This window comes from Rhinolophus sinicus, linkage group LG16, assembly GCF_036562045.2.
Source record: "Rhinolophus sinicus isolate RSC01 linkage group LG16, ASM3656204v1, whole genome shotgun sequence".
Lineage (NCBI taxonomy): Eukaryota > Metazoa > Chordata > Mammalia > Chiroptera > Rhinolophidae > Rhinolophus > Rhinolophus sinicus.
Genome location: NC_133765.1, coordinates 20,171,500 through 20,194,442, shown reverse-complemented (window position 1 = coordinate 20,194,442; position 22,943 = coordinate 20,171,500). Strand labels below are relative to the sequence as shown.

General features: G+C 49.0%; 1 protein-coding gene across 2 annotated transcripts; it reads right to left on the bottom strand.

Annotated features, from left to right (window-relative positions):
* Positions 1-6,407: 6,407 nt before the first annotated feature.
* Positions 6,408-19,098, bottom strand: LOC109453399 (SEC14-like protein 4). Of its 2 annotated transcripts, none has more exons than XM_019743064.2 (12): positions 18,947-19,098; positions 16,229-16,304; positions 14,849-14,892; positions 14,476-14,535; positions 14,159-14,347; positions 12,700-12,795; positions 12,368-12,428; positions 11,328-11,411; positions 10,894-11,000; positions 10,683-10,822; positions 10,423-10,592; positions 6,408-9,290 (listed from the first exon to the last, which is right to left on the bottom strand). In XM_019743064.2, the coding sequence occupies exons 1-12, from the start codon at positions 18,998-19,000 to the stop codon at positions 9,151-9,153; spliced, it is 1,221 nt and encodes a 406-aa protein (XP_019598623.2). In that variant the 5' UTR covers positions 19,001-19,098; the 3' UTR covers positions 6,408-9,150. The 2 variants fall into 2 exon arrangements, with proteins under 2 accessions (XP_019598623.2, XP_019598624.2); XM_019743065.2 differs by having other exon boundaries at positions 14,476-14,590; positions 18,947-19,028.
* Positions 19,099-22,943: the final 3,845 nt, after the last annotated feature.

Sequence of the window (22,943 nt, the reverse complement as noted above, 5' to 3'; positions counted from 1 at the left end):
TGCCCTCTTATTAGCCCCTAATCCTGCCTGTTTCTCACCAGTCTCCTTTCTCACCCTAATCCCTCTAATGTGAGGTGCCTCCGTTACTTCTGGGGACATTGGAGGCTGGGCAGGGAGGGCCAGGAGGAGGGTTTGGGGGTCTTCCCAGGAGCTGTGCTTTTTGTGATCCAGACCACAAATGGGCACAGAGCACCTACTGTGTGCGCAGAGTATCATCGTCTACAGAGCCATTCCATAGAGCTTTCTGCGATGATGGAAATGTTCTACATCGAGACTGTCCTTGGACAAATCTGGTAGCTACAGGTCATGTGTGAATCATGGTTAGTAAGACTGAGGAACTCCAGTTTGAATTGATTTGAATTTTGATTCATTTGACTTTAAATTGCCCCATGTGGCTTGTGCCTTCCATATTGGACAGCACAGGTCTACTGCATTTGCTGAAGGCATATTATATGCCAGGCCCCATTCTAAATGCATTGTCTCATTTAAATCTCAGAACACCCCTCGGATTAAGTACCATTATTATGCCCATTTTACAGATGAGTAAACTGAGGTACAGAGACGTTAAGTAACTTAGCCAGCGTTAAACCCATGAAATTAACCACTCTGCTGTTGCACTGTTAGGCTGTTCCACAGTCTTGGTTCCAGAAGCTTCCACCCTAATCAGGGAGAGGACCTAGGCATGGAAGTCACCCTAATAGGATGCAGGGGCATTTGAGCCAGAAGGAAGGGAGGATTTTGATTAGTTGAGATTGGAGGAGAGGCAAGGGCATCCCAAGTAGAGGTGATGGCATAGGCAAACGTGTGGAGGTGGGAAAGTGAAAAGCGTGTGGAGGAACAGTTACCGAGATGGATTAGGTCGCTGCCCACACAGAGCACACAGTCTCCCATTTGTTGAGCATTTCCTCTGTGCTGAGTGTGTTACATCATTATCAAACCATTTGGAATCAGGTAGGGATATCCCCATTTTACAATCAAAGAAATGGAAGACCAGAGAGATTAAGAAACTTTTCTGAGGTCACACAGCCAGTAAAGGGGGAGTCAGGGTTTGAACCCAAGCTTGTCTGACTCTGGAACCATAACCCAGCCCAGCCTTCCCTTGGAGAGCTTAACATTGGGCCTGGAACATTGTAAGTGTATAATAAATGGTCTAAATCATCATTGTGTGTCCCTAGGGCTACAAGTGTCTTGAGGCCAACGGAATTAATTTCCCTTCCTGAAAACAAAGGCCCTTGCACAGGAGAAGCCCCACACCCACGCACAGTACACATTTTCTCCAAGATTGTGTTTAACTTTTAGTTTGCCAAGCTTTCAGGGGACCATGGTAACAATCATGACATAAGCAAACAACCACAGGAGTTAGACAGGGCTGCCCACGCCACACCCTGGAACCTTTCCTTCTAGGCGGTTGCTAGGAAATGTGAAACGGTTGTCCCTATGGCCCCACTGCTTGGCACATTCCTGTCTGCCTTCCCTTAGATGGGTCATACCAGAACCAGTGGGGTGGCTACAGAGGGGGTCTGGGGGCCGGGCATGGGGTAAGCATTGCTGAGAAGAGGCAAGTGTGTGAGTGGGGTGGTTCAGACCACAGTAAGCTGAGGTGGGGGTGGCCTAAAGAGGGGAGATGAAAAGGGAATTGGTGAAGGGATGCTTCACCAGAGTCCCGGTGCTGCTCTGGGTAGCACCCTGGGAGACTCAGCGTTCCATCTTTTACCCTTGGGCCATTTCATTTCCTTATTTTCTAATGAAAAAAATTTGTGTGATATATTTCACATACCATAAATGCACCATTCTTAAAGTGCACAACTCAGTGATTTTTAGTATATTCAAAGGTTGTGCAACTGTCTCCGCCATCTAATTACAGAACATTTTCATCACCACGCAAAAACCCTGTACCGTTAGCAGTCACTGCCCATTTGCAGCTCCCCTGCACCAGCCTCCGGCAAGCACTAATCTACTTTCTATCTCTATAGATTTCCATGTTCTGGATGTGTCATCTGAAAAGAATCATGTAGTACGTGATCTTTGGTGGTTGGCTTCTTTCACTCAGCATAATGTTTTCAAGGTTCATCCATGTTGTAGCGTGTGTCAGTGCTTCATTCCTTTTTATGGCTGAATAATTTCCTTTTGTATGGATATATGTATCACATTTTGTTTATCCATTCATTGGTTGATAGGCATTTGGGTGGTTACCACTTTTTAGCTATTATGAATAATGCTGTGATGAACATTTTTTTTGTACAAGTTTTTGTGGAAATGTACGTTTTCAATTCTCTTGTATATATACGACATCTGATAATTAAGTTCGTGAACTTGTTGCAACAATGTTGTTAACCTTTCTTTGATACCAGAGGGATTATTCATTATGAATTTGTAGCAACTAGATAAACAGTTAACGAAGTTTACTATTTGGAAGGGCTGAAAAGGCTGTGTGAAAAAGTTAGATGATTCCTAACAATTGTCACCCCCAATAAACTGAAAGAGAGAAAGGAAGGAAGGAAGGAAGGAAGGAAGGAAGGAAGGAAGGAAGGAAGGAAGGAAGAAAGAAAGAAAGAAAGAAAGAAAGAAAGAAAGAAAGAAAGAAAGAAAGAAAGAAAGAAATAAAGAAAGAAAGAAAGAAAGAAAGAGTTAGACAACCTGAACATTTTGTCAACAATTCATGGCTCTTTCATCACGACAATGCACCAGCTCACACGGCACTGTCTGTGAGGGAGTTTTTAGCCAGTAAACAAATAACTGTATTGGAACACCCTCCCTACTCACCTGATCTGACCCCCAATGACTTCTTTCTTTACCCAAAGATAAGGGAAATACTGAAAGGAAGACATTTTGATGACATTCAGAACATCAAGGGTAATACGATGACAGCTCTGATGGCCATTCTAGAAAGAGTTCCAAAATTGCTTTGAAGGGTGGACTAGGCACTGGCATCGGTGCATAGCTTCCCAAGGGGAGTACTTCGAATGCGACCGTAGTGATATTCAGCAATGAGGTATGTAACACTTTTTCTAGGATGAGTTCATGAACGTAATTGTCACACCTCGTATATCCTTAGGAGTGGAATTGTTAGATCATATAGTCATTTTATGTTTACCGTTTTTGAGGAACTGCCAAACTGTTTTCCAAAGTGGCTGCACCATTTTACATTCCCACTAGTGAGGTGTGAGGGTTCTAATTTCTTCATACCCTCACCAACATTTATTTTCTGTTTTCTTTTATAAATCATTATAGCCATCCCAGTGGGTGTCAAGTGGTATCTCATTGTGGTTTTGAATTGCATTCACCTAACGACTAATTGAGCATCATTTCATGTGCTTATTGGCCATTTGTACATTTTCTATTGAAAAATGTCTGTTCAAATGTTTAAAATGTCTATCCGTTTTGAAATTGTGTTATTTGTCTTTTTATTGTTGACTTGTAAAAATTATATATTCTGGATATTAATCCCTTATTAGATACATAATTTGCAAATAGTTTCTTCCATTCTGTGGATTGTCTTTTCACTTTCTTTAGTGTCTTTTGGTGGACAGAAGTTCTAAATTTGATGAAGTCTGACTTATCTACTTTTTCTTCGGTTGCTTGTGCTTTTGGTATCATATCTAGGAAAATATTGTCAAATCCAAGGTCACAAGATTTACCTCCATGGTTTCTTTGAAGAGTTTTATGGTTTTAGCTCTTATATTTAGTTTTTTAGAGGGAGGCACATAGCTCTCGAGTCAGACACCTTGAATTCCAATCCTAGCTGAACAAATGACTGTGTCTCTGAGCCTTACTTTCCTCCCCTATAAAACAGGGATGATTATATTTATTTCACAAAGCTGTTGTCAACGTAAGAAACATCCAAACCTGTAGAGAATTTGCTAAGTTTTTTTGAGCCAAACTGATGACAATTGCTGGGAAGCAAAATCTCAACAGATTGAGAAAATGCTCTGGAGAATGGTAGATTTGCAGCTTATTTTATACATTAGTATAAAAGGAGATGTAAGCAGGGTTACATGAAATCCATTGGTGGTAGATTAAGGGGGCAGGAGAAAGCAAAGCGGGGGAGGGGAACCTCTGGGATTGGATAAAAAGTAAAATGGTGAGATACATAGTTCTTTCACATTGATGGGAACAGGATAGTTAATAATAAATATTTACGACACATGGAGATGGTATTTGGAGAATAAGGTAACAGTGAGGGGTTCTGTGGTCTCTTGCCCTGGTGTGGAGGTTGTGCTCGGAGGGGTCTTGACAAGAGATTACTCTGACATTTCAAAGGTATGTTATCTTAGATGCAAAAAGACAATAGACAAGCTCACTTAAGGTAAAGACTGACCTTTGTCAAGAAAGCTACAGGCCTAGGGTGTGACTACCGGCCATAACTCCATAACTCACTTTGTGTTAGGAATTTTTATGTTCAGACTTTTGATCTCTGAGTTTGTAAGGCCAGCCATGCAGGCCTCCCCTGAGCTTTTCAAGTTTAGTATGTGGCCCTTTTTCGTCCACACTGTCATGAAGATTAAGCAAGGTAGCGTAGGTAGGGCAGCAGGCCTACATAGGTGCTCAGTAAATGGCATCTATTATTTTTTGTAAGGCTTTAGTAGGCATCTTGGGGGTGCAGCCTAGACTGGTGACGGGGGTGAAGAGGAGACAGATACAGGCAAATGATGACCCTATTATGTGATGAGCACTGGTCCCGTTGCTCTGAGAGCTTGGAGAAGGGACCCTAACTCTGCTAGGGGCTGGGTGCAGAAGGGGGTTAGGGAAGGCCTTCTAGAAAAGGGCTCCAGGGGCTTTGAGGGTGCACAGAACAAGATTGGGAAAGGAGTCCTAAGCTGAGGGTGTGGCATGAGCAAAGGTAGGGAGGCGGGAAGGAAACTTCATGACTTGGTGAATTCAGATCGTTGGGTGAAATTGGAATGGAGGTGTTGTGTCCAGGTCACAGAAGGCCTTGTAAGCCACCAATGAGACTGGCCTTTCCCTGGGGGAAATGGGGAGCCGCTGAAAAGCTTATGCAGGGTGTGGTGTGATCAGATTTTCATTTCAGAAAGATTTTTCTGGCTGCCCTGTGGAGTCAGGACCGGAGGGGGTAGGATGGGCGCAGTGGGACTCATGGACTCCTTTCTAACAATCCAAGGTGGAGGCCCTGATTGAGGCTGTGGCCTGGGGGAGGAAGATGGGGTTCAGGGGTATTCAGAAAGCAAGCCAGCAAACTGCAGAGCCAGGATCTGAACCCAGGTTGGACCAGCTCTTTCTGTCACACTAGACGGCCCCACAAAGAGCCTGGGCCTGGTGGACTTGGCGTATCAGGGCCTCAACCCTGCAAAGCTGCCCTTTTGGAGCTGGAAGCTGGGAGCCCTGTTTATGCTTCCATGGGGCACAGAGGGATGGTTGGCCCAATGGCGTCCCCTGGTGGTTGAAGATGGAGGTCACCCGAGGGCCACTCCGCTCAGGCCTGGCACAGCAGCCTCGCCTCCTGATTCTGTGCCTCCTCTGTGAAGTCACCAAGTGTGAAGCCCGGCCACCGGCCACCGAATGTGCTCATTAAGCTCGCATGCTATCTGGATAGACGATGGGTCCAGATTCACGTCTGACCTCCTCTTTGTTGTGGGATGTGACAGCTCACTTTCTGCCATGAGCCTCGCTCTCCTCATCTGTAAACCGGGGATGATGTTTCCTTCTTCAGCTCAGGCCTGGCACACAGTAGGTGTGCAGGGGAGCTGGTACTGTCACATCTCACTGAAAGACACAGATGCCCAAGCAACGTTCTCCAGACTCTGGGCCCTCCCCTCACCCCAGGAAGCTACTACCTTGCTCTGACCCACAGTGTGCCACCTGTCTCAGCCTGGCACTCCCTAGCGGGGCCCATTTGCCCTCTTTTTTCCTGAGTGGCAGGGTAGGGACACCACTGGCAGCAAACCTGGGTGCTGTCTCTACCTCTGCCATTGGACACTGAGCCTTTGGTTAAGGCACTCCCTATTGTGAGCCTCGGTTTCCTGGCCTGAAAAATGGGGCTATAATCTGTCTGCTTCAGGGTTGCATATAAAGGGGATGTGCAAACTGTGGAGTGCTGTGCCATGGGGCTCTGGTAAAGACCGGCTCTGGGCGCTGAAGGGAGACACAGTGGTGTCTCCCTCCAGCCTGTCTCGTGAAAGGTGAGCTGGACTTGGGTGGAGATTTAGGGGCAGGGAAACTTTCCAACTGCCCTCAAAACACCCATATAGGTTTCCTTTAATCCCCCCTGCCTCCTTTGGAATATCTGGGGTCTTTCCAGTGAGGAAATGGACCAGGAAGTACTGGCCCAGCCTCCATTCCTCTGGACAGATAAAGCCTGGGTATTTCTAAACACCTCATTTTGAGCAAGAGTTTTGATCTGTGGCCTCCTGCCAGGATTTTGCCATTCTTTCCTGACAAACAACAGACTGTTTTGTAACCTGCTTTATAAAACAGCTTTATTAATAACTAAGTGTGCACAGTTTTTCACAAAGAAGTAGTAAACATCAGCCAGCTGTTACCAGTGTCACCCAGCGCCCTCCTGGCTTTCCTCCAGCCTCAAACACCCCACAGCCACCCTTGCCCCATGCCTGTCTGGAAGGCTTGCTCACACATGGTCACCCCCACACATGCTGTTGTTCTTCTTTCAGGGGCCCCTTCCTTGGGCAAACACGTCTGGGTTTCTTTGCCGGATGCTCCCCCAGAATTTGGCTCCTGCCCCTCCAAGCACATGTGGTGACGACATGCCACTCAATAATAGATCATCAGAGTCACTTCTCTCAATACAGGTGACCTTACTGCTAGCAGAGCCTGGTTGGACCAGGGTCCCTAGTATCCCCAGGGCCTGCAGTGCCTGGTACTAGACAGATACTCATTAAAAATTGATGAATAATTGCATGAACAAAGAAACAAACTTGGGGCAAGACAGCCCCTCCCTGGGCTGTTTCTTCGGTGGCTCACACCAGCCTCCTGCTGCTCACGGCAGCCCCGCTCTCGTGGATGGCACAGCTTGGGAGCACGGTGCTCCAGCCACCCGAGCCACTGGGCTGCCCCCCCCCCCCCTTAGTACTTTCAAGGCAACCAGATGAGGCTGTGCTGACGGTGGAAAATCAGCTGTGGATGGTTAGAAAGACCAGGGTCAGGGTTCAAGTCCATGAAACCCCTGTTCTTAAGCAGAGGGCACGAAGGCTCTGTCATGACAACAGGTGGGCCCAGTGAAACCTGGCACTGGGTCTTCCCAACCCCAGTTGGTCACACCCTCCATAGCCTGCCAAGGGCAGTGGGAAGGTGGCTCTGGGACACCTCAGGGCATCAGGGGGCTCTGTCTGGGGAGGCCGTATGGAGGGTGACCACACAGTGCCACATGGGTGGTGGGAAAGCCTGCCACATCTGTGATATGGAAGCAGCCCTGGGACAGGGGGGTGTCCTGTGAATTTTGTCTGACAGCCCCAGACTGCCTTCTTGATATTGGCACAAATTTTTTTTTTCTTGCCAAACTACTCACTCTTCTGGACCAAGAGTGCCTCAAGGCACTGGCTTTTGGCATTTTGTTTCATTTAGTTAGTTTACTTTTGATAGCATCAGAGCTGTTTTTCAGACTCTGTGCTAAACCATGAATGATACAGCTGCCACAGATGGAGGGGCTGGAGGCCCCAAGGACCTAACGTAGCTCACCTGAAGACTCCTACCTTCCCAAGGCTTATAATTTTCTTGCCAAAAATAGGTCCTGGGAGTTTGAGAAACTGCTTATGAACTGAAGAAAATGAAATCACAGAATCTGAGGGCAGGAAAAAGGCCGGAGTCCAGCTTCTGGCTGGACAGTGAGTCTGCTGAGGCTCCCAGTCTCTGGGAAGGGCCTTGGCAGCCAGAATGCTAATGCTTTGCAGGGAGAACCCTTTTTATAGGGACATTGGACCACTCATTCCAGGAGACATCAACTGGATAGACAGCATTCCTTTGCCCTCTGAGACAGCAGTACAGAGGACAAACAAGGAGCTCGTGGGCAGGGATCCAGGGCCAGGGGCCAAGCCACCCTGCGGTCAGGCCACTGGCTTGGCCAGCCAGAAGGCAGGGGGCAGGGTGGTGAGGGGAAGGGTAGCACAGCCTGCGCTCACAGGCCCCCTTCAATAGCTTCCTTTCCACCTGGAATCAACCCGCAGAGCCACACCCAGCTTGGCGGCTTCCTCAGCTCATTCCAGGGCAAGTTCTGCTCTGTTGGGTGCAGGCCACCCAGCAAAGCAGGTGACAGTCCTGACTGTGGGCTGTGGGCACAAGGAGAGCCAGCTTTGGAGAAATAGATGCCATCACTGGCCAGTTGCTGGGTCACATGGTAGGGTTGGCAGCCGACCTTCAGCTGCCGCCTCGGGGAGACACAAAGGTGGAGGAAAAGCTGGATGGTTCTCCAAGAAGAAAGTCAGAGACTAAGACGAGCACCGTGGGACGGCAGCTCCACTCTCCACACACCAGCACGGTCCACCTTGCTCCAGTTACACGCAGAGAACGGGGCCTCCCTGCTCTTAGGGCCTGAAGCTGTGCTCCCTGCAAGGCCGAGGGCTCATGTACTGAGGGTGCCCAAAAAATTGTATACACATTTTAAGAAAGGAAAAACTATTAAAATTGTAATACTCAATATGGACCGATAACAAAAGAGGAATACAAGTCACGTTTGACTTCTGCAATTACAAGAGGTGCTCAAAGTGGTTACCATCAGCATCCAGACACTTCTGATGACGGCGAACTACTGCTTGAGCAACGTTGACCAAAGTGTCAATTGGTATACATTTTTTGGCACTCCTGGTATGTGCCCCCAAGCCGGGATACCAGGCATGGGTGAGTCTTGGGACAGGTGGACCTTGTCAGGAGGGATACAGGGCAGGATACAGGAGGGATTCTGCAGTCAGGACCCTTCCTCAGTGGATGCTGGTCCATCCTCAGGGTTCTCATTCTCGTTCTCTGTGACCAGGGAATAAGATGCTTGTCTGAATCCTCTGTGTGGCTTATGCACTGGGTGTCTCCTTCCTGCTTGGCTACTGTGCCAGGTGGGCCCATGAGGAGCTGAGATGGCGATATGGGGTGAGTGATCTCTGAGGTCGCCTCCCTCCCTGGGAGAGGAGGGGCAAGGGAGTGGGGTGCTAAGGGAATTGGAGAGCACGGACACAGAGGCGGCCAGCGTCTTCATTGTGCTGGAGACGATCCTGTTGCCTCAAGACCCTGAATCTTCTCCTCAGCGGCCTTGTCGGGGAGCAACACCTCCACAGTATAGCTGATCTTCTTGGCGTGTATCAGGCTGTAGGTGTTGTCAAAGCGCAGGACATCTACAAGGACGGAGAAGGAATCAGGCAACTCGAGTACGGCCCATCTGCACACCTGGTGCCTCCCAGGACTGTGGGTGAGGCTGGAGGGTCAGCCACTGTCCCGTCCCCAGCCCATTGCCCACAGCCATCTCTTTGGATGATGCCTGTGTTCACTAAAGGAATAATAACACCCCCCAGCAGGCCTCAGCCCCTTCTAGGTGCCAGGCATTACATCAGCACTCATAACTCCCTGAAGCCGCAAGGCAGCCCATGGAAGGTACTGTCACCCCCATTACATGGATGAGGCTTAGAGAGGGTGATACGACTTTCCACTGATTACAGAGCAAGGGAGGGCAGGGACTGGGATTCCCTTATCTTGATGCTCCAACCTAGAGAAGAGCTCTGCTTTCCCCAGAGGAGAGGGCTGAGCTCCATTAAACCATGTTTTCATCAAGCCTTTCGTAGAAGGCATGTCCTTCAATGCCAAGGTCCAATGTGGACTCTGGGACGTGTTGAGTCATCCAGTTTCTGTCTCCACTCTCCTAATTCTCCCTTTCCACAAAGGTGAACTGGAGCTGTATCAGTAAGCATTAGTAAAATTTGTTCTCCTTCTCCAGAGGAAATCAAGCGCGGGTCCCCCTTCTTCTAGCTCCCTTCCCGGTAAAGAAGGGAGGTCCGCAGATTTGCTGGGCAGTGCTGTTTCTCGTCACACTGACCAAACTATATTTGGTCTGGGTAGCCGGGGAAGGAAGGACAAACACCTGGAAGACTCATCTCTTCAGGATGCCCAGAGTGGGGTGGTCCACGCACCTGGGCAGGCTGGGACCCCTGAAGCTAAGACCATGGTTGTTTTATACCTGTCCAGCCCAGTGTAGGGGCTTCCTAGGAGCTGATTCCGCAGCCCCAGGCTGTGAGTCTTGCTTTCCACAATGTGTCTCTGCCCTTGTACGCATACTGAGGGCCACTCGTCAGATCCAACACCCCAAGCCAATGCCCGTGGCACCCATGGGATCTAGGAGCATGCACAGACCCCCATGCCCTCCCTGAGAGCTGGAAGTAGAGGGGAAAGAGAGAAGCCAGACTGAAAACACACGTCAGCTCATTTCTCTGCCAGGAGGAAGAAAACAACTCCAGTGAACCCTGCAGCTCTTACAGACGCCAGGCTTGTGGCAGGTGAGGCTCCCATCCTCTGGCACCATGTGGGCGTTGTAGCGCTGGCTGGACAGCACCTCTGTCATGTCCCCTACCCGCTGCCGCTCCCCCTGCTTGGTCTTCAGGAAAACCCCAAAGCCGATGTCTGCTCCATCTGATGCAAACTGCCACCTGCAGGGGACAGGGCCCTTCTGATGACCACCTGCTTGGGCTCCGGACCCCTCCCAGCTGTGCCCAGGGGTGAGTGGCCACCATCCCTACCTGAGCACGCAGCCTGGGAACAGGATCTCGTTATCCACCTGCAGGGAGGAGCCGCGGCCCACGGTCGCCGTGTGCTCATACTGCACCTTCACCTGGTTGTGCAGGTAGTAGCTCTTGGGCACCTCGCCCCCGTAGCTGATCTGTGGGTGAGGGTGAGTGAGTGGGACCATGGCCATCGCCTCTCCCTCCCCGACTGCTGGACACCCTGTACCTTGGTCAGGCACTTGGGGTTGCCATCGGGGTCAGTCATGGTCCCCCCATACTCCATGGGTATCTGGTCGGGGCTGATGAACTTTGATAGCTCCTGCTTCCAGTTGCCTGTGGGAGTAACAGTGAGGGCTCTGCTGGGACTCAGGAAGGCTGCCAGAAGGCAGAGGGAGCCAAGCCCTGGGAGGGGATCTGATGTGTTTTTGGCTTGCTCCCTGGGTGCCTACTCCTGAGAGTACCCAAGAGATTTACATAGCCATTCAGGTTCGGATATAGGGCCCAAAACCTTGCCTGAGTGGACAAAGGCTGACACATGTCAAGCCAAGGTCAGCATCTCAATAAAGAAGATGAACCAGGGAAAAATGGGGCCTTGAGCTCTGACTTCTGATTCCTAGGCAGATGGGGAGATGGACACAGCCAGCAGGCCAAGTCACTCACCTCCTAGAATGACTATCTTCTTTTGAGTCACTTCAGTCAAGAAGGACTTGACCAAGTTGAAGGCCACAGGGAACAGCCTGGGGGCTGAAACACATGAAACTCCCTTGGGAAGCCAAGCCAGACAGGACTTGGATGAAGTCATGCCCAAGGGCACGGGCTGCACAGGAGCTAGGCAGATCTAGATTCTGCCACCTCCTGCTGTGTGACCTTCAGCTAGTTACTCACCCTCTCTGAGTCTTAGTGCTGTGAACTATAAAATGGAGATTAAATTAAACACTATATCCATAATACTTGGCACAGTGCCTGAGTCTCAATAAATGGTTGCCTCCCCTGCTCAGCTATAGGGTTTTGGCAGTGTGGATTCCCCAGTGGTGCCTCTTCCTTTCCACTCTCCAGTTTTTCCCAGGTTGACTTGGAATCCTCTTGAGTGCAAGTCCGTGGGGCATCTGCATTAGACCTCATGGCCCATCTGAATTGTTCATGCTTACTGGGAGCTTTCTGTGGGCCAGGCTCTGTGCTACGCCTTCTCCACAGACTGTCTCATTTAACCTCACAGCTGTCTTATGAGAAGGTGCCATTACATCTCCATTTCATGGAATGGGAAAACTGAGACTCAGCGAGGTTCAATAGATTTGCTCAAAGTCACAGAGCTAGCTGGATTGGAAACCAGACCATCTGACCTGGAGCACGTGCAGGGACCCCTTCGCTATGCCCCTGTCACAGACAGGGACCATTCCTGCTCAAAATGTGCCCACCAACCTATGTGGTCCATGGACCATCTGTTACCAGCCCACACTCAGATAAGTAAAGAAAATAATAGCAAACATTTAGAAACTTATAACTTATTTGACATTGCTGCACATGCTTTTGTATATTCCAAAAGTATCAGTCTATGAAGGACTGAGCTAAAAACAAGCAAACACAAACAAACAAAAACAAGAAAACATTCTTCACAAAAGATGCTTGGAGAAGCCTTGAACTCAGTGGCTTACCCACTGTCCCCCCACATTCCCACTCCTCCCCCCACCAGTCATCCTCACCTCGAACAACAAGTAAATGCTTTATCGTCTCAGGATAATTTGCTTCCACGAGGGCAAAATACTGTGGAGTTAAGAAGAGTCTGGTCTAGGCCACGCTCCCACATCCCTGCCTGGATTTGGTGGCCTCTGAGGGTGTGGAGATGAGCCCTCTGCCCCGCTATTCCCTGACCCACCCCATCTCCTGTGATACACTTCCTCCTCGGAGGTGGTATCCTGAGCCAGCTTCACTGGCTGCTCTACGGGCCCCCTGGGGGGTATCCTCCGTCCTCCATGAATCGGAAGCTGGTGTGGGCAGTGGCTGCCTACTCTCCTTGAGCCAGCTCTGACCTTACCTGTTGGTAGACCTCCACAGCTGGCTTCCACAGGTGTTTCAGGCTCAGCCCCTCCAAGTCAAACACCATTACTACCATCTCGATCTTCCTGCCCAGCTGCATGGGACAGAACAGGTCTATAAGTCAGACAACAGCTCTAGTGGGAAGATCCTGGCTAGAGAAGCCTGAGCACCACTCCCACCTTCCTGCCACCCCCACCCCTAGCGGCCCACAGTGTTTTCCAAATAGATTGGACCCATCTAAGCTCTGACAAGATGCCGCATTGGAGCCCTGGCACGGTGGCCCTTATCACACTATTTTTTCAACACTATTGCCTGGAATTAGTTATCTGTGGAATTAAAGACATCCGTGGTTGTCCAGTGGACATCTTTCTGTACAGTAGTATACTACCTCGGCCAGTGTCTGTAGTCACACAGCTGTATGCAAGCCAGAGCTATGCTGGCAGGCTGTGTGGCCTTGGGTGGGTTTTTCACCCCTCTCAGCCTTCATTTTTTTGTGTGTGTGTAAAATGGGGATAATTCCAGGCTCTAATAGAATTGCTGTAAGGACTCAATGAGCCCATGTGCCTGGCACGTGGCTAGTCCCCGGTGAATAGTAGCAGATATTGTTAGTAGTATCTTCATCACCATAACCATTGGCTCCAGTTGGGAACATCCATGCCGTGGAAGACGCTGCTTTGACCCTATAATATCAGCCATCTTGTTTGAGAGACACACATCTATTCAAATCAGGAACTAAACACAGTGCTTTACAAGTCTCTCGTGCCTGCCACAAATCTCTGTGGAGGTCCTTTGTGTTTAGGGCTGTGCCAGTTGCTGGGTACACAGGCTCTGTCCATGTCATGTGGAGTCAGCCGTTCGTCAAATCATCCCACAGTGACATAACAGCTCCCCCTGGGAGTCCTCTCCTTAGGCTCATTATATACTTAGACTCAAACCAACAGGGCATTAGACTCACTCTGAAGGACACAGGCCAGAAAACACAGAGTTAGGGGCAAGGAGGAGATCTGCAAAGGTGGGTGTGGGTCCCTCATGGCTTAGAAGCCCCATGTCCCACAGAACTGAATCTTTTTTTTTAAGCAGCTCCATAGTAGCTTCTAGGGACCCACAAGGGATGTGCCCAGTTTCCAGGGTCACTGCTCTCAGGGACACCCAAAGCAATGGCTCCCCCATCAGGTGTTTACAGTTATGCAATTTACAACCAGTGGATGTCTTTTTCATAAGTAAAGCTGACCTTTCCCTGTTCCCAGGGTTACCGGGGAACAGAATGAGAGCGTTCACTGCACCCAAGGTCAGCGGGGAAAGGGCTTTAGTGACTCTAGGCTCATGCCAGCAGAGAGTGTCATGCACATGTTAGGTGTTTGTGGATGGGTGACTGGAGGAGAAGCCATGTCCCAGGAGAGCCTGGAGTGCTGGGCTGGGGGGAAGCAGGGACAGGATCCCCTGTGCCAGTCACTCACCTTCTGACTCTGTAGCTCACACTCCTTCAAAAGCAGTTCAAAGCCCTGGATGCGCTTCCGGATTAGTTCCTGCTTGGAAGCTGACAGGAGGAGACCCTTGGGGTCCAGGGCGCCGACCAAGTCGAACCACACGGGGCAGCCTTCATAGTCGTAGCCGCACAGACCACCTGCGTCATACAGCTGGACCACCTGGGGTGAGGTACTGATTCAAACCAGCCCACCGGGCCATGTCCCTGCTCCATCAGGTGGCTGGACATGGTTGGGGGCAGTGAAGTGGGGGGAATCAGATGGCCTAGAGGATGCTGAGTGGCGCTCACCTCTGAGGTCTGCCATGTGAGGATGTTGTCCAGGTCCTGTTGCTTCCGGAACTCCATGTGCTGTGGAGACACAGCAGGATCTGAAGGCTGCCTGCCCCAAAGGCCTTGAGGGCACCTGGGGACATCAGGCCAGGTCTCTCACTCACAGTCAGCAAGATCCTGCCAGAGCATCCCCAGCTTCTACTGACATGGAACTGGGGGTGGGGATGCCAAGAGGAGAGCTGTGGGAACCCGGGTCTGAAGCAGAAAGGGACCCGAGGAGGAAGAAAGAAGAAACATGACAATGGGACAGAGTAAGGGTCCCCACTCTTGGTCTCTAATTCCTGGGGAACAGCCTGTGGAAGGCAGGATGCCAATGAGAATGAGGGCTTACCTTCCGGAGCATGTCCTCGGATTTCTTCAGGTCAAAGTTCTGAGCTGCAAGAAGAGTCAAGGTAAGAGGAGGCTTGAGGCCAGATCTAGAACGAGCCGTTCTCTGGAAGCTCGTGAGGAAATAATGGGTTGTCACAAGACTTTTCCTGACACGCCAAGAATATATTGGGGGTCTGGAAAGTTTGTTAAAATGCAGTGATCTTTAATTCTCTAGATGACTTTGGAGAGGCCTTGATTTCAGTTTCCAAGCCTTTTAAAATGCAGAGGTTGGTTTAGCTTGTGATATTTGACGTCCCACTGGGAGCAGAGAGCCCCTCAGTGTTAAGGGTAGTGAGGAGTCAGGCATACTTGGGCTTGAATTCTAGTTTTGTCCTTTTACTTGCTGTGCAACTTTGAGCAAGTCACTTACCTTCTCTGAGCCTTAGGTTTTTTAATCTGTTAAATGGGAATAATATATTTTTCAAAGTTATTAAAAAAAACAACATGAGACAAAGTGTATAAAGTGTTTGGCATGTTACCTGGCTCACAGTAAGTTCTCAGTAAACAGTAGCCATTGGTGTGATTACTTATTTTGAAGAAATAAATGCACTTTCATTGAATACATGGTACTCTGTTTTAGAAATGCCATGATTTTTGCTCATTGGTTCACTGAGGCATTAGTGTAGTGATGGGCCTTCAATCAGATCCAGGATCAGAGATTTACAAATGGAAGGGGCCTGAGATGCTATCAGGCTTCCTCTGCCTTGATCATGAGATACCTCCAGAAAAAACCCACCAAGGCCACCAGCTCTGCCTTGATTATCAAGTTCAAAGTTCATTCCATAGGGTGTGCTGAGTTGAAGTGAATTTTCCCTGAGCCCTGAGGTGGTTTCTGTTATTATAATAATTTTACACTGTTACAGCAATTCCTAGAAGCTGCTTCTCTAGTCCATCCACTTCCTGAAGTGTTTGCTGGGCACCTGCTTGGTGCCAGATTCTCTAAGGGGACAACACAGCTTGTCTTCAAGGCACCGGAGATAGACCCAAAGGTAGGTCCTGAAGACCATGTTCAGCAATATCTGACTCAAGGTCAGGCCAGGCCTGTCACCCTGAGAACTTCCCAGGTGTTAACTCTAACCTCACGTTGACCCTGTGCCCACCTGATGCCAGGCATTACACCCTCTACTTTAACACTCACAACAGTTGGTGGGGAGGTGGCCTCAGGTGGATTAAGAAATTGAGGCTCAGCGGAGATTTTGTGCCACGCCGATTTGAAGGGGAGTTTAGATTCTAACACAAAATGGACTGATTCCAGAGCTCGCATTCTTTACCACTCTGTGGCACTGTCTCCCCAAATCTCCCACACCTTCTCTAGAGAAACCTCCTCCCCTGCCAGCCTTACCTCGCAGCCAGCGCAGGAGGAAGTAGTCATCAGCTTTGGGCATGGTAGGCAGCAGGTCCTGGAGGCTACCCCGGAACTGGGTGGGGGTGGGAAATATGATTGTCAGAGGGCTCCCATGATCCCCCGGCCTCCAGTTCCATCCCCAACTCGTCCCACCCTTAGTCAGCCAGTCAGCCCTGCCCAGGGACCCTGCAGGTGAGGGACTGCTCAGTTAGCAGCAGCTGCCTGGGCCATTTTGCCACCTGGGAATGGGGCACCCCCCCAGCCCACCATGGTAGGAAGAGTTGAGTCCTTCTCAAACTTTGGAGGATCTCTGCCTCCCAAGACCCTCATCTATAGGTCTGAGGTGGGGCCCTGCCATCCCTATTTTTTGCCCAGATCTCTGGTGAATTTCATGCAGGCCAACCAGAGCATTTGGGGAACGTTGCCCCTGATACTGCATCTTGAGGGCCTGGATTTGGAAGCAAGTTACTTAACCTCTCTGAACCTCAGTTTCCTCACCTGCGAAGTGGGAATAATGATAAACTTGTGCCAATCAAAAGAACTTGGGCAGGTAAAGCACTTAGCATCAGGCCTGGCTTGCAGCAGGTGCCACATAAATGTGGGCACTCAGCAAAAGTGGACTTCCCAGAGTCCTGGACAATGGAATCTTTGTGGAAATAATCCAAAGGAAAGGTCAGCAGGTAGGGACTGAAAGAGAGGTCAGGGCTGCCTCATTGGGGCCCTGTTGGGGCTGAGGGAAGGAGGGCAGCTGATCTGCTGGCGGTAACTTTTCCTACTGGCAGAGTTTGGGGAAGCCGCTAGGAATTTGGGTTTGGAACCGAGGCTCAGGTTTGACGTAGAGAGAAGACCCCACTCCCATAAGGATGAAGGGAACGGAAGGTGAGGCCTGGAGGGCTGGGTGTGCTGGGGAAATCTGTGACTGAGAATTTGGGATTAGAAACAGGTGCCAGCGGAGCCATAGGAGCTGTCTTGACGGCCACCCATCAAACAAGCTTTAGCACCATAATGATGTTTAAAATAAGAATGTATTCATGTATTGCTCACACAATTAAAAATAAATAATCAACTTAAACATCTGCCGTGTTAACAACACAAGCAACGACAACTGCTATAACAATCCCCAGTTGGGACAGACACCTGGAATGGGGCTTCTTTCACATTGACCAGCTGTAACCTCTGGGCTCCTGAGGAAGTTTTTTCTGGGGGTGGGGGGGGAGGGGACGGACACTACCTGAGAAACAATAACTCTGCACCACTCAGCCCCCCTCCCCCCCAATACCAGATTCCCTCCTTTGAACCTGAAGCAGGAGGGGCAGAGGTCATATCCCTGCTTTGCAGATGAAGGAATTGAGGCTGGGGAGGAGGGGGCGAAGGGGAGGGGGTCTTCCCCAGGAACAGAGTAAGGAAGTTCCAAGGCCAGGAGGAGTCCACGTCTTCCAATCTCAAGGCCACTCCACCCTTGGAGCACATGTCAATCAACTAAGAGAAAGCCACTGAGCAGGTGCTGGGAAGGGTCTGGAGCAACTTGGAGGAAAAGCTTATCTTAGGATGATGCCATGTGGAGAAAGGAGCATCTGGCAGTGTGGCCACAGGAGGTCAAGACTTAGGAAAAAGCGGGAAGGAAATGCTCCCAGGGACTAGACCTCTGGGACTATCAGTGGCCTTTCCCCCTTCCTAGTTTTCTCTTTTTCCCTAGTTTTAAAAATAGCATTCATTTCTTTTAAATAGTAGTAAAAAGAAGAATAAACTCTTTTTACATTGTTTAAAGCTCTTTGGCCCACAGGCACCTCCATCATAATTCACCCCCACAGGCCAGGTGTCCAGTCCCTCCTAGGAGCCTAGTATCTGGGGCTTCTCTGAGGCCATTGCCAGTGGGGAGGGGATGGTTCACCAGGCGACCTTCTTTCCTTCACCTGAGGACCCCTCCTCATCTGGGGACCCTCTGCTTCTGGAACCTTCTCTTTTACCTGGGAATTCACCAGGGACCCCATCATTCATCTGAGACCCTTCTCTCGTTCACTAGGAATTCACCCAGGTCCCCCCACCCCCCTTCACCAGGGGTTCTCATTCCTCCCTAGAGCACCCTTAGGTCTTCCCCAGGTTAGGAGCCTAAAAAGAACTTTGTCCAGAAGTCTGAAGCTGCCCTTTCACAGGTCAAAAGTGTAAGGCAGGACTGTGACCCACCCCCATCCCCCACCCTGAAGTCCCAGTTTACTGTCCTGGCCATCTGCAAATCGAATTAGCGCTGTGGCACCTAAGACTTGGGTATGCTCACCCTTCCCCATGGCCCTGACACTTCTAGGTGTGGCATTCAGTACTGTCTTGAAATCACCAAAAACTTCTCCATCTCCCTTTAATGAAAACATTGACAACAGGCCCAAAGAGAAACCAAACAAATGTGTTGCAATCTCGGCAGGAGAGCTGGGAGTCTGTCTGCCCAAAGCTTCTCAGAAGCCAGATGGATGGCAGCGCCAGGTCACCCACCCGCCTCTCCCCACAACCAGAGAACAAGGGCCTGGAGCGGGCAGTAGTGAAAAGCTGGATTTCCCCAGAGAAGGACTCCTGTCGGGTGTTCTATACACAGCTGCCTCCGCAACTGCACACAGGCACTCTCCAGGGTCCCTCTTCAGTCTTAAGATAGAGGCTCCAGCCCAGGAGGGCAGCGTCAGGCTGCTCGGCCCCTCCCCAAGCCTCCCCACCCATGAAGCCCCTCACCCTGGCCAGCGACTCCTGCTGCTGGGAGCTCAGGTCCCCGACTCTGCCGCTCATGGTGCCCGTGGGTGCCTGGCTTTGCCACTCGTGGTGCTCATGGGCTCCTGGTTTTGCCCGCACGTCAGATGTTTGTCCCGCCCCGATGGGAGAGGGCTAGCTTCACCCCGCCCTGTCCCGCCGGGCTCTCCTCCCCTCTGGGGTTTTTGCCAAGGCCAGTCGCCAAGACACACCCTACCTGGGGCAAGGAGGTGCCACTTTCCCTCCCAGAGCACAGATTTCAGTTGGGGGAAGCAGGCACCCCCACCCCCAATCCCAGGGGCTCCTACAACAGGTTCTGCGTTACAGTGAAGGGGTTGGGTGTAAAGGACACTTGGGCAAGTTTCAGGGAACACCAAGATCCCCTTCCAGCAAAATGGAGGAACTTTTTATAAACTTGGTTCCACCTTCTAGGTGGTCCTCAGGACTTTATTCCCAAGGGGCCCCCAACCTTCCTCCCCTGACTTTGAACACAGGCTGCACCCTGTTAGTGTTCACTAACTGATAGGAGAGCCCTTATGTGCAAGAGGATTCCAGGCTTCAAGATGGTCTGGAGGATTAGATAAGATAATCGGCCATGGTTCTGCCTGGCCGGCAAGTGTTGGCTGGTAGGAATATTGTTTCATAATCATTGCTTTTGAGGCTGTCACTGGAGCAGCAAGCCACAGGGGTAGAGATCCAGGAATGGCTCCCTTGTGAGCTACTGGGTAGGATCCACAGCCCAAAGGCCAAGGAGAGGGAGGTGGCAGTGGGGAAGCCCTGGGTGGAGTGATGGAGGGGTTGGGAGGCCAAAGAGTGTTGGGTGGCTGACACAGGTGTCCAGGATGGCATCCAAGAGTCAGGCAAAGGTCACTGGGGAAGGTGAGAAAACTCAAATTGGTTCGGCAGGAATTTTCCAGAGAGAGGAGCAAATGGGAGGTAAAGGTAAACGGGGAGGTAAATCAGGCCACCAGAACCTTTCCCCTCTGCCCTCCCTTGGGCTCAAACGAAGTTCAAGGCCAGCGCTGACCGGCCTGGTGGCCACAAGCCACGTGTTGCTATTGAGCTTTGGGAATTTGGCTTGTCACTAGGGAAAACGGAGATGTGCTGTAAGTGTAAAATACACACCAAATTTCAAAGGCCTAATACCCAAAAAATTAAATAGATTCCATTCATTCATTTCTTATATTAATGACATGTTGAAATGATAATGTTTTGGGGTATATTGGGTCAATAAGATATATTGTTAAAGTGAATTTCACCCGTTTCTTTTACTTTTTTATAATTTAGAATTTCTCAAATTAATAAACTTTATTTTTGGGGGCAGTTTTAGATTCACAGCAAAATTGAGCAGAAAGCATAGAGAGCTCTCATATACCCCCCACCCCCCCACACAGCCTGCCCCACTATGGACCACACACACCAGAGGGGTACATTTGTTAGAACTCATGAACCGACGTCATTGTCACCCAAAGCCCATAGTTTACGGTAGGTTCGCTCCTGGTGTTGTATATTCTATGAGTTTGTACAACTGCATAATGACCTGTGTTCACCATCGTGGTATCTTGCTGTATCATACAGAATAGTGTCACTACCCTAAACATTTTCTGTGCTCTATTCTTTTAATTTTTAAAAATGCAGCTACCAGAAAAGTTTAAATTATGGGTGTGACTCAAATTTGCAGCTTGCATTATATTTCATTTGGACAGTGCTGTCCTAGACTTTAAATCTGAGAGAGAGAGAGAGAGAGAGAGAAATTACAAAAAGCTAAAAGAAAGTAAAAGTGACACCACATCTCTGGAAGGGCACAGTCTGTGCCTAAAAGCAATGACAGAAATCACAAAGGGACAATCTGTTGTAAGGCATTAAGTCAGTCATTGCTGATGTGAAGTTGGGAAAAATAAAATGTACAAAAACTGATATCTTTTAAAGAACGTGTGCAAATTGATAAGAAAAATAGTAAGACTCTAAAAAAAGGACAAAAGACTCAAAACACCAATTATCAGAAGAGGAGTGCAATCAAGCGGATAAATGCTCAGCCTCCAGATCATCAAAGAAATGTGCATATAAATAATGAGATACTTTTTTCCTCCACCAAATTATTATAGCAACAAAACAAACATACACAAAGCCTTTAAAAAATAATAGAGTCAGTTAGTTAGAAGTTGGTGAAATGGAGACATTCATACATTGCTGGCAGGACTAGAAATTGGTTCAGCTTTTCTAGAAAACTATTTGACAATATGCATTAGGACCCTTCAGTAGTTTACCACTTTGCCCAATCATCCTAACTAACAGAAAATATTTTCAGCTTAATGTTGTTTGTGCATTATTTTATTTTATTTTTAATTTATTTTTTAAATTTATTGGGGTGACAATTGTTAGTAAAATTACATAGATTTCAGGTGTACAATTCTGTATTACATCATCTATAAATCCCATTGTGTGTTCACCACCCAGAGTCAGTTCTCCTTCCATCACCATATATTTGATCCCCCTTACCCTCATCTCCCACCCCCCACCACCCTTACCCTCTGTGTTTGTGCATTATTAACAGAAAACTTGGAAATATTTTTTCAGGAAACCATGATGCTTAATGTGGTTGATAAAGAGTTTATAAAACACATGGGAAAAAAATCAAAGGAAACAATTTGGAAAAGATCGGACAACATTACATGTGCCATATGCTTCTGAAATGTAAAACAAAATCCACTCAATAAAAGAAGGGCCACACGAGAAAAGAAATTTATCCCCAACTTTCTCCAGTGGAGTAGGAAAAGTGATATTTTTAAAATGTCACACGTCACAAGTTAACTTTATTTAACCAGCACTTAAACGTATTTTCTATGGGCCAGGCCCTGGTCTAAGGGTTTTGTAAATATTAGCTCAGTGCTGTCCAACAGACAGGTAGTGGGAGCCACACAGGTAACTTGAAATTCTCCAGCAGGCACATAAAAATTTTGTTTGAATAATATATTTTATTTAACATAATGTACCCAAAATATCATTTCAACATGTGATCAATGTGACCAATAAATGAGATAAATTAATAATTCATAGTGAGATATCTTGCATTCTTTTTATTTTTGTATCAGCTCTTTGAAATCCAGTGTGCATGTAGCATACTAGCACATTTCAATTCCGACTAGCCACGGTTCAAATGCTCAAATAGCCACATGTGGTGTTATGGGTTGAATTGTGTCCCTGCCCCCACATTCAGATGTTGAAGTCCTAAACCCCAGCACTTAAGAATGTGGCCTTACTTGGAAACAGGGTGTCATGCGGGAGACCCTGCTCGCTGCGCGGTGAGGCCAAAAAGGAACACCCACGGAGCCATAGGTAGGGGAGTCATACCACTATATTCTCGCTGGCGGCACTATACTCTCACTGGAGGCTGGATCCACACTGTCCGCAAACCGCCATCCACACTTGCCAGCCCAGCCGCCATCTTCTTGCTAGCCCCCATTCTTTTCTCTCTCTCTCTGTTAGCGTAGCCACAGCAGTTATATTAGTGGCCAATGGCTCACTGGTTACAGCTGACGGCCAACTAGCCACAGCTGATGGCCATGCAATCACAGTTGATGGCCATTTACTACCTGAGCCAGCACCTGTCTATGTGAGGCCGAGAGCCTGGAAACTACTTTTTGGGGCTCTGCCCCCACACAGGGTCTTTGCAGAAGTAATTAGTTAAGATGAGGTCAAAGTGGAATAAGGTATGCCTCTAATCCAATATGACTGGTGTCCTTATTAAAGGGGGAAATTTGGAAACAGACACACGCACAGGGACAACGTTATGTGAAGATGAAGGCAGAGTTTGAGGTGATGCTTCTACAAGCCCAGGAACACCAAAGATTGCCAGCAAATCATTAGAACCTAGGGGAGAGGCGCGGAACAGATTTTTCCTCATCGCCCTTAGAAAGGACCATGCCTGCTGACTGACACCTTGGTCTTGGACTGCTAGACTCCTGAATAGTGAGTGAATACA